At 40.6% G+C, this 16,244-nt stretch overlaps 2 protein-coding genes across 4 annotated transcripts in view; both read left to right on the top strand.

The window, feature by feature from the left end:
* Window positions 1-4,264, top strand: part of galnt14 (UDP-N-acetyl-alpha-D-galactosamine:polypeptide N-acetylgalactosaminyltransferase 14 (GalNAc-T14)) — a 188,229-nt gene extending 183,965 nt beyond the window's left edge. Inside the window, exon 15 of the mRNA XM_073492794.1 lies at window positions 1,584-4,264. Within this exon, the coding sequence (XP_073348895.1) occupies window positions 1,584-1,742 (159 nt within the window). The 3' untranslated portion in view covers window positions 1,743-4,264. The remainder of the gene's footprint in view (window positions 1-1,583) is intronic.
* A 519-nt stretch (window positions 4,265-4,783) lies between these two features.
* On the top strand, window positions 4,784-14,444 carry angel2 (angel homolog 2 (Drosophila)). Of its 3 annotated transcripts, none has more exons than XM_073493490.1 (9): window positions 4,784-4,866; window positions 6,696-7,678; window positions 7,944-8,164; window positions 8,988-9,057; window positions 9,268-9,698; window positions 9,807-9,933; window positions 10,520-10,589; window positions 11,346-11,476; window positions 11,747-14,444. In XM_073493490.1, the coding sequence occupies exons 2-9, from the start codon at window positions 6,703-6,705 to the stop codon at window positions 11,908-11,910; spliced, it is 2,190 nt and encodes a 729-aa protein (XP_073349591.1). In that variant the 5' UTR covers window positions 4,784-4,866; window positions 6,696-6,702; the 3' UTR covers window positions 11,911-14,444. The 3 variants fall into 3 exon arrangements, with proteins under 3 accessions (XP_073349591.1, XP_073349590.1, XP_073349589.1); XM_073493489.1 differs by lacking the exon at window positions 4,784-4,866 and adding an exon at window positions 5,686-5,791 and having other exon boundaries at window positions 10,523-10,589; XM_073493488.1 differs by lacking the exon at window positions 4,784-4,866 and adding an exon at window positions 5,686-5,791.
* The last annotated feature ends 1,800 nt before the right edge of the window (window positions 14,445-16,244 follow it).

Below are 16,244 nucleotides of genomic sequence, written 5' to 3'. Positions count from 1 at the left end.
TCATAGAATGATTCTCCTGGAAAGATTACAGTTCAACAGTTCAACTATACTTTCACTGTACACATGTGATTACATGTACGTATGTAAATTGGATATGATGGAGATTCATGTAGGTTTACTTCCCAGGGATAATGCCCGACAGTGTTTCAATTATCAGGAATTAAAGGACGAGGTGGTGGCCAAAACTGTTTGACGCAGTGAAAATTAAGATGAACTTTTTTATTTTCATGCATTCTTCGATCAAAATCTCAAGTTCTTCACAAGCAGTATCTCTGTTTCCCTGGCAACACCCGAGGGTATTACCAACAATTGGAACAATCATTAGAATCCCATAAGATTCTTATCTAATGGAGATGTTGTTTCCTGCTCCAGTAAACAGGAAAAGTCCTGAGTAGAGATCTTGAACTAGTCCGCTCAGCTCAGAGAACTCTTTGGCTCAGCTATTAGCCAGAGAGCTAACATTATGCTTGCAAGATTCAAAGTCAATCACTTTGCGTGCAGGTGCCAAACAGTACACATAATTTCACTGTGTGTTTAACAACAAGACTAGCTAACTAGCCAGCAATGTAATATTCAGATTTTTCTTTCATCTAATTTATCTCCAACTCCTAAGTGTCTGCAGCCAGCTGATGCCTATGCCACTCATTTTAGGTACAGGCTATAGTGCATTCGTTCGAACAACAAACACACAGTTATACTGGAACTGCTTGAGTAGTTCCATAGGTGTCCGTATATTAGGAGTTAATTGACACCCTGCAGCCAATCAGAAATGAGTATTTGTCCAGACCATGGTGTAAATTGTGATGACGTCACAGATTTTAAGTCGCTTTTCTCGACTGGAGAATAGTTTTACAAATATAAAACCTCCATGGATCAAAAATTGATCATATAAAGATGTTCAAAAATTGGAAGCAAGCCTGGCTCCCTGTATCCAGCTCTATAATACATTCACAAGTTCATCCTGCATACCACCACAGTCTTAGAGCTTCGGGGAAGCAAGACAACAAAAAATCTGGGCATACAGCACAAGCCTCCTACGCTTTCTAAATAAACTGTTACTTGTCTCTGCTAGTGAAAGTAAACACAGAAAGAAGCCGCCTGAAAGGGCCATCAGGGCTTATTACAGGTGTAGCCTGAAGACATTTTGTTCTTTGTTTTGTGGGCAAGAAAGTGTGACATCAAATCTCTGCAAATTCTGACATATTGATATTGCTTTGGTCACACTGTGCTCTACCTGCCCTGCAGAGCCTGACTGAAGACCTTTTCACAGGTGTCTCAGCTGACTGCAGGTTTCAGCATCAAGGAGATCATCCAAGCAGCGCCTCGATAAAAATCCTACTTTAATTACTGCTTGACTGCTGCAGTATTTACCACTTTAATTACAGTACAGTTTAGTTATCAACAGAGAGCAAATCAGCTATAAAAATCTGAATAAGAGCCCTCTGATGTTTGCCAAACTGAGCAGTAAACTCTTTACCCTTTCGAAGATGTCCTGTCCAGGCAGTGTTGCATCGTATTTGCGTGTTGTATGTTGACAGTATTATTAGCTATTTCATGACCTTTGTCTTGGTTTTTGTCTCCAGCGGTGGCAGAAGTCGGGGACACACTTGGAGCACCTCGTCTCTCGGTTCTGTCTGGACTCGGAGATGGCTCTGGACGGGATGGACTCCTCTCGAATGCTGGTCATCAGCCCGTGTGAACTGAGTGCGTACACACAGAGATGGGAGGTCCCCTTCTCCTGACCCCTAACCCCGTGACCTTTCACCTCCCAGAGAACCTGCCCTGTCACCCATCACAGCCTCAAAGACCTGGGCAGAGACAGCTGCTCTGGCAGAGTGAAGATGCATGAGCACGTCATGTTGAGGAGCTGCAGTGACGGCAGCTGGATGGAAAGTTGAAAGACTTCTTGATGCCTCTTCACTGTTCATCATGAGAGGAAATCAAGTGTGTGTCTGTCAGGTCTGGATCAAAACATCAATGAAGGAAGAGACACATCAGAAATGTCTGGTTAGTTGAAGGTGTGTCTGTTTGAGGCTGATGAGAAGTTTGGGGGAAGAGTTGAACCAAGTGCACCTTAAAATATTTGAGTTCAGAAACTTTGCCTGAGAAATGAATGCAGCGATGGAATGGAAGTGTCTGTTTTCAAGAATCTGGGAATTAAAACCAAGCACAACTTGAGTTTTCAGTTTACTTTGTCAAATATTCACACATTTCACTGTCTTCACTGCTGTAGAAACACCCAGATCTTAGTTTCAAATAACAAATCCATTCTTCTTCTTAATTTTGGGGTAAACTGTCCCTTAAAATCCGACTGACCAAACTTTGATCTGTCTCACCAAGCAGGATCGTCAAAGTAGCTGGATGACTGCACGGAGTAAAAACCAAAATCTGGAACCTGACATTAAGAGAAATTTCATTTCGTAAGTCTTAACTTAGTTGCCCTGCTTTGTGAGACAGACCCCCAGATTTCTTTGCACCAAAAGAGAATAAGAGGATGACAGAACCAAAATATCTAACACTGGTAAGTCTGGATTTGTCTAAATCAAGTCCTTAGTCTTTACTGTTAGGATAGTTTCTATAACACTCTGAAAATGATGTGGTTATCTAATCTCTGCCTGGAAAAATCGACATTTAGTCACTAGAATATGCAGATGAGACATTTTGATGGTTGAAGGCTGTTTATATGACCATATCTTCCCCTGAAAACTAACGCATGGAGGACAACTAAAGCAACTCAATCACCAGAATAAATGTTGGCATTGTATGCTTCTGCAAACCAGGTATATGTTTAAACTTTGCTTCTTTTTTCGTTTCGCAATTCATAACTTTATGTCGTGACAACGCTGTGTGTAAGAGCTGGTCGGGTTTAGGCACCAAAACACTTGGTTAGGGTTTGGCTTAAAAAAACTAGTTTTGTCACCATAAGAACAGGTAGAAAATGCCCCCAATGTCTCGCTAAAAATATGCGCTTTTTTGCCAGAAGGAAGGCAGCCGAAAGTTTAGGGGAAGCAAAGCCACCCCCTCCTCCTTATGTAATCTGAAGGAAATCTGATACAAAAACGTATAAATGTTGATATGATACATATGAAACCTATACATTTAACACATCTGCGGTTTGCCGAAATGTACAATGCCAACATTTTATTCTGGTTACTGGGCTGAGGAAAACACACAAAGGAGAGCAAGACCAAGGAGGTGACGGAAAAAGCCGAATTGTAGAAGAACCTAGCAGGTTCTGACTGAGTTACTAAGTAAAACACAAAATATGGAGTAAATTTGAAACAGAAAGAAAAGGGCTACGGGTGTACATAGAGACAAACAGGCACAATGCAGAGTAATAAAGAGAACAGCATGTATGCAGCACATACTGTCTGTTGTCATGGGGGTCGATCAGCAGATTTCTGCAGTGTTTTGCCTCAAGGATGCAGCTGCTTCCCACTGCACGCTCCCCCGTGAAGTTCTGCTGTGCATGTGAGAAGTTTTGTACACAAGTTTTATTTTGTTTCCACATTTATCAAACTGGGGGGAAAGCTTTACTCACAATCGCTCGAAATGCCCTTATGAAGCGTAACAATAAATGTTGGCAGTGTACGTTTCTGCAAACCACAGATTTATGTTTATGTTGCAACTTTAAGTTTCAATTTTCAATTTTATGTTGTGACAACTTTGTTGACGTATTGTAAAAATGTAGAATTGTACAAATGTGAACATATCTGTGGTTTGCAGGAACATAAAATGCCAACATTTTATTCTAGCGACTGTATTGTCATGGCATCATTCATGTTTCTTGTGGAAGTTTTGAGGATTCACAAAAGTTATTATGCTGTTTGGGGGTTATTTTCAACAGTTTCCACTCTTGCAGCTTTTTCAGAATCTGGAGCCACAGCCAAACAAACTTTTTTTTTGCTCACATACCTGAGATGGTTTTAATATCTGAGCACATTGTTAGGACGTTGTTTGACGGACAAACTGCAGCTGCTGTGGAGATGAAACCTGTGACCCCACAGTCACGTGACAGTCCTCTTCGGTTTTTCATTTCAAATTCCAACAGAGTCAAAACACAACTCGAGTTAACTACAGACCTACAAATGTTCAAGTTATCTCATCTGCACTGTGCAGGAGTAGAAGTCAGTTTTTCAAATGATGGATTTCTAATTTTGGAGACAAATTCATTTCAAGTCGTGTCCCACTTTCCTGTTTGACATCATCAACTGCGTCATTTTGATATCCTGTTTCACTCCTGAATAAAGGTTTTATAACGGCTGCTGTTTCTTCTTTTTTACTGAAATCGCTGAGTTGCTTACATGCAGGTACAGAACACAAATAGTGCAGACATACACACAATGATTGAAATCAATTAAATAAAAGTAAAAAACTATAGACTTCTGTCTTTGTGGTATAATATTAATATCACCTTTTTATTTGATTTTATGGGGATGTTGTATTGATTGATGTTGTATATTGTTGTATTGATTGTTCAGTATTTGCATCTTAATAATCAGATGCCAGTACAGCAAGAGCCTTTCATCAACCCAAAGAGAGAAGATGTGGAGCTGCTCACCTTTCAGGTTGCTGCTTTCATGCAGATTAAAGAAAATACACTGAGAAGAGAGAGGGGCTGGACAGACACACACACACACACACACACACACACACGGGGGCAGAGAGAGAAGAGAGAGTGAGTGAGAAAGTGAGCGGCCGACCCCTCTCTTCTCTCAGACGACCGGTCCTCTCCTTGCAGCTGTACTTCAGGTTTTTTCAAACAGATGGACTTACAAAAAAATGTCGCACAGTAGAAGCTGACGTCTTGTCTCTTCAAACCGTTGTTAACGGCAACGTTGTCTTCGAGAAAAGGCTCGATTTTACGTAAGTAGAATGACCTTTTTCATTTCGCCATTATTGTTTCCTCTAGCCTAATACAGCTCTTCTGAAAATGGGAATTAAAACGTATTCATTCTCGAGTTTAATCTAAATCGCCATTAGCGGAATTTAGCCATAACGACTGCTGGCTACAACGAAGGAAATCGTGACATTTTAGGATGCTAATGTTAAAAAATGTCGAGTCGTGAGCGACGTTTCCAGTCGGACCTCTGTTTCCGCCGGACCGACCTCACTATAGTCCGTTCACTGATTTGCATCATGTTATTTTATGATAGGAAACGGGTCGAAAAGACTACAAGTCCCAGCGAGAGGAAGAAGAACCTGGTCGAAATGCCGCATATATATACGCATGGAAATGTTGTAATAATTATGAAAACGTTCAGTAACCCATTGTTAGAGGGCAAATTCATACAGGGGGCGTTTCTTTGACAGCATATTTTTCTGCTTCTGTTGTTTATGTTACTAGCAGGCAGGCCAAAAGAAAACTAAACCAGTGTATGCGCTGTATTTTATTCATTCTTTTAAGCTTAGATGCAACGCTCGCTATTTTGCAACATGTTCTTCCCATTCTTCATTTTGATAGTAGCACAAGTCTATATAACCTGTTTAATATCATAGCGTTTTAACCCAAGTGAATTATGGCGCTTCACTTTCCGTCAATCCCCACTTGAAACACCAATTTACTGTTAAAAATCGGAAATACGAGCTCAGCCAGAATACATGAAGGCAGCACAGGTTTCCGCGGCGCTTGGTTGTAACGTCATATGTTGGTGACGCAGAACCTGCTACTTGTTTTGGATTCAATTTAAACCCAACCAAAACAAAAGTTCGACCATGTTTGTTGATAATAATCAATATAAATGCGTCCAAGTCGAAACATAAACGATGTCTCTTCCACCCCCGGGGAGAAGTAAGTTAATGTGAGCTAGTTAACGTTTGTGCGAACATTTTAGTCGTATTTACGTTATCTTGTCACTTGGTTTTTGTTCTTTGATTTTTAGCTACGTTTATGCAGCAAAAGTATCGTTTTAAATCAAGAGTCTGTGAACAAAAACCTTAAAAGGTTTTTAAGTAAACTTGTTGAACTCCACTTTGCCACTAGCGAGCAGCTAATTTAGCCACTTGGGTTGTTTTTATTTGTACATTGTTTTCATTTATCGGGAGTTGCTGTATCAACTGTTAATATACGTTAATGTAAGATTATAAAGGCAGAAAAATAAGTTATTATATGTCATCTCTCTTTATCAGTAGTTTATATTTCAGCTTTCATTAATCCATCACTTTTCTCTCCACTTCCTGTGTCTGTGTTTACTAAACCTGAAAAGATTTGTCAATTAATAGAGAAAAATTATCCTACAGCAGGTTCAATAAAGAGTGTTTCTGTCTTCTCTCATTGTGAACTGAATATCTTTGTGGTCTTCGGAAATTACCAGAAATTTGAAGATGACTGCCTGGCCTCTGTGATAACCATCTTACACCATTTTCTGATGTTTTGTAGAACAAACAATAAGTGAATCATAAAGAGGTTATTACACATAGAAAGACCTGTTGCCAAGAATTACTTTCATTATTAAATAGTTTGGTTATTTTCAAGGTTAACTCATGAATCCTTTTGTTTGTTCTGTAAAATGTCAGAAATCCCCTTTTTCCACTTTCACAATTTCTGACACCACATAATGTTTTAGAATTTTGAGTGAAAAAATACTTATATGATTCATCAGTTATCAAAGTAGTTGCTGATTTGTGTTTGAACTGTTTCGGCTTTGTTTCTCTTTATCAACTCCCCCCTAATATCTCCCTTTTCCTGCCTCCAGCCACCCCATGTTCCTCCGCCAGCTGAGCTCCTCCGGCTCCTCCTTCCTTCCCCACAGCCGTCCCGCTCTCTGCAGGGCCGGCTTCAGGAGCAGTGGTGTCTCGTCCTCCTACCTCCCCCACGTCCCTGCTCCTCATTCATGGTGGTCGGTGCGGGGATTTCCCCCCCGGCCTCCTCGACTCCCCCGCTCTCCCCCACCAGCCCAGCAGGTCTTCTATGGTAGGACGTTACACCCTCGGAGCATCAGCACCAGTAGTTGGCGTTCATTCTACACCTCTGCCGGCCTCATGATGGAGCGGCCTGACAGAGACAGAGGACCTCCTCACAAACGGAGAAAGAGTGAAGAGGAGAAGAGGAGCGTCAGCGAAAGGGAAGGACACAGAGGAGCAGCAGGGTCTACAGGAGGCTCTAAGAGGGAGCACCATCATTTGGACTCCAGCACAGACAGGCAGCCTCGACCAAACCACCGCTTCAAAGATGGAAGTCGAGACCGAGGGAACGATGAAGCTGGGAAAGGTGTCCGTAAGGAAAACAGCAGAGAGAAAGATGTAGAAAGGACTAAAACTGGGAATAAAGACAGACAGCGAAAAGACAGCGGCGGTCGAGATGAGACCCCAAATCGAGGGTGGAGCGCATATCAGCAAGGAGGGAATAAAGATCCACAGACTGTGAGGTCGAGGACACACACTCCCAAATCAAAACCTGAACAGGATAAAGTTCCTACGCACAAACCAAACCCCTGGTTCAAACAGAGAGCTGCAGAGCAGCAGGGAGGCTCTGATAGGAATACAAAAGTACCAGAGAGGCAGTTGAAGGACAGAAGCAGTGATGAAGGGCAGTGGCCGGGGCTTCCCTCCAGGCCCTGCAGCACCACTCCTCCTTCAAACCCAAACCCATGGCAGGTAGCTAGAACCAACAGCCAACCTCCTCCACCTGGAACTTGCCCGGCTGTCAGACAACAGGAAGACATTAAACAAGGGAAATGTAAGTCTTCTTTTTTCAGGAGGTTTTTCATTTTTATTTAATTAACTTTGCTGGGCAGATCACATTAGTTTCACCTTCTAGAGAGTGTTTAGGTCAAGTTCAGTGTATTGTGGGGTAGAAATAGATGTCCTTGATGTCAAACAGGGGATTGTTGTAAAGCTGTTGATACTAGATCATTAAATCAAATCTGGTAAATAATTTTGACATGAGACCTTCTGTCTGAGCTCAAATTTATGATCTCTTCCCCTTCCTCTCCTCTTTTCAGCTCTTCAGAGATACTGGGAGGCTTTACCTGGCTGCAGTACTGACATCCAACCACCAGGAGACAGCACAGCGTTTGACTTCTCAGTGATGTCCTACAACATCCTGTCACAGGAGCTGCTGCAGGACAACGCCTACCTGTACCGACACTGTCACCCCAGCGTCCTGCAGTGGAATCGCCGGCTGCCCAACCTGCTGGCTGAGATCCAGCAGCACAATGCTGATGTGAGTGGATTAGACCACCAGAAAGATGGCTGCTCCAGCAGATTGTAGTCACAAGACACAGGATTCAAAATGATAAACACTGTATGGTCAAAAGTATGTGGACACTCAATTGTGTGACTGTGATTGTTCATCCCAAAGATGTTGGATGAGGATTGAGGTCAGGGCTCAGGCCAGGCCAGGGAAGCATTTCTTAGTGCACAGGTGCATTTTCATGTTGAATCAGGAAAGGGTCAAATGAAATTGTTGACACAAAGTTTGAAATAGACAATATCATTAGCTGTCTTTTTAACAGTGCCATTTGGAAATGGCACAATATGACAAAACTGAAAGTTTTCGGGCTTGCTGAGGTGGTTTTTGCCTTTTTGAAAACAAGTTAATAATCTTAATGAGAGAGACCAACCTTTTCTGAATAATTTTTGATTTCTAATTTCTGCGAACATTTGACTCTCTGTTTCAGCTGTCTGTGTCTTCCCGGATATTCCCATAAAATTCCTATTTCTAGATTATTTCCACATTCCCTCATAGATGACTAAGGCGACTGGTTTTGTTTCATCTTCTTCCTCTCTGAGGTTTATTGGCGGATTTCAAAAATGACAATTAGAAAAAAAGAAACACAGTTATTGTATACGGTAGCAGGAGCATTTCCCATTTTTTGAGGCCAAGAGACCCAAAACATGAAAATGGTCCCAGACCAGAAGTCGACAGAACTATTTGGAAGGGGGTCTGCATACTTTTGACCATATACTGTTTAATAAATACTAAGGTCTAAACGTGAGCTTTAATGATAGACATATAAGATTTGATGGAAAATCTCTTTTTCTAGATCCTGTGTCTTCAAGAAGTCCAAGAGGACCACTATGAAAACCAGATCAAACCGTCTCTACAGGCATTAGGTATTGTGTCTATGCAAGAGTGTGTGTGTGTCTCCGCTTTGCAAGCAGATGTTAATATGATTGGAAAAAAAAATACACAAATGTATTTGCATGTTTGCAAACACTGCAGCAAATGTGCTTTTATTGTGAAATTGTAAACTTTTTTTTGCATCTGATTGTTTGTGTTCATATAGATGTTTTCTCCTTTGTGTGTGTGTGTGTGTATGTCAGGTTACCAGTGTGAGTTCAAGAAGCGAACAGGAAGGAAACCAGACGGTTGTGCTGTCATCTTCAAATCCTCCCGCCTGTCGCTCCTCTCCTCCAATCCCGTTGAGTTTTTCCGCCCTGGCGACGCCCTCCTTGACAGGGACAACGTGGGATTGGTTGTGCTGCTGAAACCTAACGACGTCACGATCCAATCGGATCCCTCTGCCATTATTTGTGTCGCCAACACTCACCTCCTCTACAACCCTCGCCGCGGAGACATCAAACTGGCACAGCTCGCGATCCTATTTGCCGAGATCCACCGGCTCAACCGCCTCCCAGACGGGTCGACCAATCCGGTCGTGCTCTGTGGGGATTTTAACTCGACTCCCTGGAGTCCGCTGTACAGCTTTCTGACCACAGGCTGTCTGGACTACAGAGGACTGCAGATCGGCACGGTGAGAAGCACACATATTATTTTTGGAAGAATTACCTGATTAATTGGTTAATTATAAAAACTTACCGTATATCAGCGTGAAGACTGTATTTTGTACGTGCTTTTGCAGGTGTCTGGTCAGGAGAGCAGTCCCAGAGGTCAGCGTCTCCTCAACTGTCCAATCTGGTCTCGCAGTTTGGGAATCAACTCTCAGTGTCAGTACAGGAACACTGATGAGTCCTCTGACAGCCCCACAGGTACGCTCACTGAACTCCACCAGACTTCATGTCATTTGTATTTAATTTTGAGAACCAGCTCACAGTTGAATACTTGCTTAGACTCAGTTATTTGAATGTAGTGAAGGCTGAGTTAAATTTTAAATACATTTTAGTTGATAATTGATTAATTGTTAAAGTAATAATTTAATGCAAAAATGGCAGAATATGCTGTTTACTGCCTCTTAGATATGGAGCTAACTTGCTTTTTCTGTGTTATATCATTAGATTTTCTCTGATTATTACTTGTGCTGTCTAATTTAATTGTAGTTTAATTAACATAATAAAATATATATGTATTACCAGTTGTTTACTTAAAGCAATAGTTCATTAATTCACTTATTTGTTCAATAAGTTTAAAAACTGAAGTGTAAAAACAGTTCTGTTCAGGATCCTGTGCCTCCTAGATTACCTCTGTTCTGTGATTTAATTTAGCTTTGGGTGGAGGTCAAAGGTGAAGCTGAAGGTTGAGCCTCATCACTGACAACTGTCTCTCTCTATCTATCTTTCTCTCTCTCTCTCTCTCTCTCTCTCTCTCTCTCTCTTTGTCTCTACCTCTCTCGCTCAGCAGTAGAAGGAGCGATCTCTAATCTGACTGTAGAAGATCTCGCCAACAAATCGGCTTTTGATTTTAACAGGTATGATCTCTCAAAAGTAACGTACCCATCGCTGTATATTCAGTTTGTCTAACAGCTAAAGAAAGACAGTTTTTGATGTTCTAAATGTTGCAAAAAGAAAATGTGAAAAAGGTCTAAAATATGCATTAAATATATATAATATGCATCGATGAAGGTTCTCAGTCATCCACGTCATGGTAAATCCAGGTGCTGTATCGTAGGCAACTGGACTTGTTTCAGTTCCTTGAAGACGTTTCACCTCTCATCCAAGAGGCTTCTTCAATTCTAACTAACTGGAGGGGAGTTGCAGGCTTTTAAACTCTGTGTGGTAGTGTCCCTGCAGAGTCGTTAAGGACACATGTGAGCTCTAAGTATTAGAGTCGTTAGGGTCACTTGTGGGTCGTTGACCCAACTGGCCTTCATGTGGGTTGTTAGAGCTAGGTGAGCCCAGGTGTGAATTGGTGTTGAGCTGTCTGGGGAGGGAACTCAGTACAGCATTGTAGGTGGGTGATAAGTAATGTCATAGGCTGACTGAAACACGTCCAGTTGCCTACGATACAGCACTTAGAAGTATAATATATTCCAATTATTCATAAAAATGTGTCAATTTAATATCAGAAAAGTCTGTTTCTGCCTCCAGCAAGCATCCATTCTTTGAATAATTAATCAAATTCAGACGTTTCTATTCATGTTGATTTGATAATGATGAATAAATAACACAGATCGTAAGTCTTAGCGTAACAACAAGCAAAACACCCTGTGTGTGTGTTTCTATAGAGCGAGGATCGAGCACGGCCTGAAGCTGCAGTCCACTTATCAGCACCACCTGATGCCCGATGGGAGACCTGAGATCACCACCTGTCACTCCCGCACAGCCATTACCGTGGATTACATCCTGTACACGCCTGGTACTGACACACACTTCAAAAGAACGATGAAAAAAATACAATGCAAAATTCTAATTAAATTAAAGTCAGGGAATATCTGATCTTAACTCAAGACAAAGAACCTGCCGAGCTTTTCTGACTTTTCCACAGTTTTAGGTGAAATCTAGCGGTTTACTCCTTCTTGTCCACTTTTGTAATCTTTTGTTTTTTCTCTTCTCCCTCTCTTTCCTTTTTCCCTCTGTCTTCTTCTATCTTGTCACACTACTCTCTTTCTCCCTCCTCCTCTTGAAGAATTAATCACACCTCCTTCACTTCCTGGTGGGCGGGGCCTCCATCTGCTGGGCAGGCTGGCATTGGTCGGCCAGCCAGAGCTGGAGGAAGTCAACGGTCTTCCCAATCAGAATCACTCGTCGGATCACCTCCCTCTCCTTGCTCGCTTCCGCTTCCGGTGCTGACCTGTGGTGTCAACTAATCAGAACAGCTCTCAGCCTCAAAGCTGACAGGCAGCTCAGGGAAGATGGGAACTTTTAGGATGTAGATTAAACAGATAAAATAAATAATTAAGTTCCAGATGGCTCATGTTCTGTCTGGAGGAAAGAGAGTTAAGTCAGTTTTAGGTACATGTTTTGATTTGAGTTACTTCTCTGCAGGGAACAAACCTTCTTTTCCTTTTGAGTATTTTTCTTCAAACTGCCCGCTGGTATGTTTTTTAAGTCAAAGAAGAAACTTGATGCACTTAAATTCAATTTAATGGTGCAACAAGATGTGACTTTTAAAAACAGAAGGAAAAATCATTGTACAAAATACAAAAAAAATACAGATACTTGAATGCAGGATGTCTTAAATGTTCTCTGAACTAAATTTTTCCATTTTGGACATTTTGCATTTAAGAAGCTTGAGCTTTTTTATTTTTTTTATTAGATTAAAAATAAATTCTACCAGTTGGGCATCTAATATTCAGATCATCTTCAGAGCACAATAATGTTTCACATGCAAACAAGCCAAAAGAACAGTCCAGTGATTTTGTTCTTCAGTGTGATAAATATGTGATCATTGTCAGGGTATCGAAACATGGAGAGGTTTGTTTTAGCCCTGTTCATGCATTTCTTGGTAGCGATCATTGTCTATGTAATGATGGACGACATGGCAGCTCCTGAAAAGTGAAGCCAAAACGCCTTGATCACCCCCTGGTGGCTGGCTGCAGTATAGGTCACAACGGCTGCTTTTTGGTTGACTGACCGTGTCTGTGGCGGAGCCAGCCGCTGAGAGAAATCTGTTCACTCTGTTCATAGGCCTCGGCGGTATCACCATAAAATAATATCAGTAGTATCCAAGATTTAACACTGGTACTTTTTATCAGACACATTCTTGATTAGAAGTGACAATATTAGTGAGAATGATGTCAAAAATGTAGCTTTATCATATCAACAGTTTGTATATCTGCAGTCCTGAGTCTTTCAAACGAACACAGATTATTGTCACCTGGTGGCGTGAAGGAGTTATTTCCTCTCACGCAGTTGTCAGCTGTTGTCCTCGAGGTGTGTTCAAGTGCAGCTTTTTGCCTCTAGTTCTTTTGATGTCAATTTGTTATGTCACAGCCAAACTAAAAACTCCAAGTACACGTCAAATACATTTTGTAAGATGGTTTGTGTCATTTGAGGTCATTCTTATCATGCCGATGTAAGTTCAGGTTTTCATTTTTCTCATAAGTTTGGTTTAAATGAGTTGTTTGATGATATAAAAAGGCTGTGTGACATCAGACAGCAGCGCTCCTCTCAAGGATATTTTGGCTTTATTTTTGTACAGTGGGAGTGAAGTAAAGTGTCGTCCATCTTTGTATGTGTCAATGTTAGCAACTGTAAATGTGAAGAAAATCGCATTTTATAAGCATCACCTGTATGTACAAACACGGATCATTCTTCAGGATCAACACTAACATTTACTGAGAGTCCTTATTGTTCCCCTGCTGCAGAGAAGGTCTCAGTTATTGTCTTTTAAAACGACTAAGCTCAGCACTTCTGTTTTGTTTCAAGAAGTGAATCTGTGAAGGGACAGATTTTAAATCTTTTTTTTAAAGCATGAATTATCACTTGAAGTTAAAGAGCTGCTGACGAGGAAAACTACTTGATAACATTGTTGGCTGTGATAGAAGGGTGAAGCCACTGACATCTCCCCGGTTATTGTTTCACCAGTTCAATTTAGACATTGAGCTCCTTCTTAGAGCAGCTGACAGTTGGTGCAACATCGGAATAATCTTGACTTTCCATATCATCAGCGTACTGTACAGAACATTATACTGAAGAACAACAAAGACATCCACCTTTTAGTACATGTTGACCTGTTGGCACTCCTTTAGTTTAAAGAGTGCCAACAGGTCAACAGCTGAAGAAAATTTAACTGGTCGAGTTATTAAATTACTCTTCAAACAGTTTGAGTGATGAAATCTGAACACTTTCTTGCACCAGTTTCACAGTTGTCCGTCTGTCATGACTTTGAAAATGTTTAATATTATCCACTATGCCAAAAACCAGTTAATCCTTCTCGTTAAACTAAACTAAATTGAAACTTGATATGCTACATTTCACCTGCAGATTCGGCCTGTAAAAGGTTTTATTTTGTCAGACTAAAACTGTAAACGGTACTGAATGTTATAAGAGAAGAGTGTTCTCACAGACATTGTGATGTCATATCTGACTTTTACATAATCATAAATAACAAGTGGATATATTTTTCTAACAGTTTTGGAGGAGATTGTTTGTTTATATTGATTGTAAATAAAGGACCTGGTGGTTTTACATGAAGCTGCTGTTGGTTTAATTTTGTCAGTACTGTCTGTGTCAGAGGTGGAAGAAGTACCCAGATCTTTTACTTAAGTTAAAGTAGTAATCCCACAGTGTAGAAATACTCTGTAACAAGTAAATCCTGCATTTAAGTTGTACTTTAGTGTAAAAGTATTGGCATCAAAATAAACTTAAATATTCAAACAGAAGGACTCATCGTGCAGAATCGCCCATTTCATTATAATATGTACATTATATTGCTGTATTATAATTGTTGATGCATTTCTTAACGAATCTGTGGTACATCATAATTTATGAGTTGATATATTTCATGTTTTTATATATTTAATATATCATCAGGGTTGGGAGGTTACTTTAAAAATGTATTCTGACACAGTTACTAATTACCTGTCGAAAAAATGTCTAATGTAAACCAAGTATCACAATATTAAAGAAATGTAACTTGATTCATTTCCATTACTTTTGTATTACTTCAGTACCAAACATATGTAAATAAATACAAGAGAAAATAAATATCAATAACATGACAATAACAATATTAACATCTACCTCTGACATACAAGCTGCTTAAAGGAATACACCAACTTTTCATTACTTGAGCTCCAGGATCTTCACTGTCTACGTTTTGTGTAGATTAAATATTTTCATGTTTGTTTCTAAAGTAAGACGTCTGTTTTCTTGCTGGTGTTGTTTTGGTTGTTGGCTTTTCGGTTCATTCATCATCGCAGAGATGGCTGCTAAAATCACCCCACACTAGCTTTGTTCCAGTTGTGCATTGTTCTTCAGGGAGTCTGCTCAGTCTGATGGCATGGAGTTGTCTTTTTTTCCTTTTTCTTTTTTTCTCATATTCATGCATAATGGAACACTGCTGGTTCGTGTGTTTAGTTGTAAATGGAAGTGGTTGTGTTGTCTGTTGTTTTCTGGTGGGACAGGCAGGATGTTTTCTTCCCCTGTTTGTCTCAGAAAAGGGTTTGTCTTCCATTTTCATGTCTCAGTGAAAGTTCCTCATCACTTCAGTGTGTGTGTGTGTGTGTGTGTGTGTGTGTGTGTGTGTGTGTGTGTGTGTGTGTGTGTGTGTGTGTGTGTGTGTGTGTGTGTGTGTGTGTGTCTGTGTGTCTGTGTGTGTGAGAGAGAGAGTACGTGTGTGTGTGTACGTGTGTTGACAGATGGTTGCACCATTTACCTCCTCTCCTCCCCTCACAAACACTGTGTACTCAGGACTCAGACCTCTTGGTATTCTGTGCATCACTCTGCACTGCAGCAAGACACTCTGCTGGATCTCAGCCGGCTTCAGAGTCTCTTCATGGGCCAGAATTCAACACCTTTGTTGCTGTTATCGTTATCTCGGGACTTATAGTCGTATTTCCCTGCATGTCTTTGCAAATTGAGCCAAATTACATCAATGCAAAAAATCCTGAAACGGTGACTGATGTGACACAAACGACACACGATTGATGGATCTATATTTGTCATTTAGACCACATTGTGATGTCCATCTCAGGAAAGCAGTTAATTTTTTAATAATTATTGAAATCATGTTGGATATCTGTAATTTGCAGTGTTGTAAAAAGTACCCAGAAGTCAGACTCAAGTAAAAGTGAAGATATTGTGTCAAAGTCTTAAAGTATCTGATATAAAATGTACTTACAGTAAATAACAGAGGTCATTTTCTAGCAGTAAATACACTTATGTATCAAAAGTACAAGTAAAAGTTATGGAGGATGAGTCTCGGCTCAGAATAGACCCCATTAACTTTTGGTGCTGATCCAGAAAAAAGGATGGATCCAGGAATTTTCTCTCACTTTCTTTAACACACACATTTTCTTTACTTCTCAGTGAATAACACATGGATCATGATGAAAACAATCTGTCGTGTTTAGGTGGCTGGTATCTATGAGTGAGTACAATTTGATGCTGATCCTAGATCTGGTGATCTTAAGTCATGGTAAAGCAGTGATGGTTGGTTTAAGATTTATAGTGATGTATCC

Source organism: Pagrus major, chromosome 22 (assembly GCF_040436345.1).
Source record: "Pagrus major chromosome 22, Pma_NU_1.0".
Classification (NCBI taxonomy): Eukaryota; Metazoa; Chordata; class Actinopteri; order Spariformes; family Sparidae; genus Pagrus; species Pagrus major.
The sequence above is the reverse complement of the archived record's forward strand: the minus strand, read 5'-3'. Positions and strand labels throughout refer to the sequence as shown.

Excerpts from the sequence above, each read along its gene's own strand:
- angel2 (XM_073493488.1), top strand. The coding sequence starts at position 5,742 with ATGCGTCCAAGTCGAAACATAAACGATGTCTCTTCCACCCCCGGGGAG. Across the intron at positions 5,792-6,695 it reads TCTTCCACCCCCGGGGAGAA|CCACCCCATGTTCCTCCGCC; the intron begins GTAAGTTAATGT and ends TCCTGCCTCCAG. Across the intron at positions 9,699-9,806 it reads GAGGACTGCAGATCGGCACG|GTGTCTGGTCAGGAGAGCAG; the intron begins GTGAGAAGCACA and ends GTGCTTTTGCAG.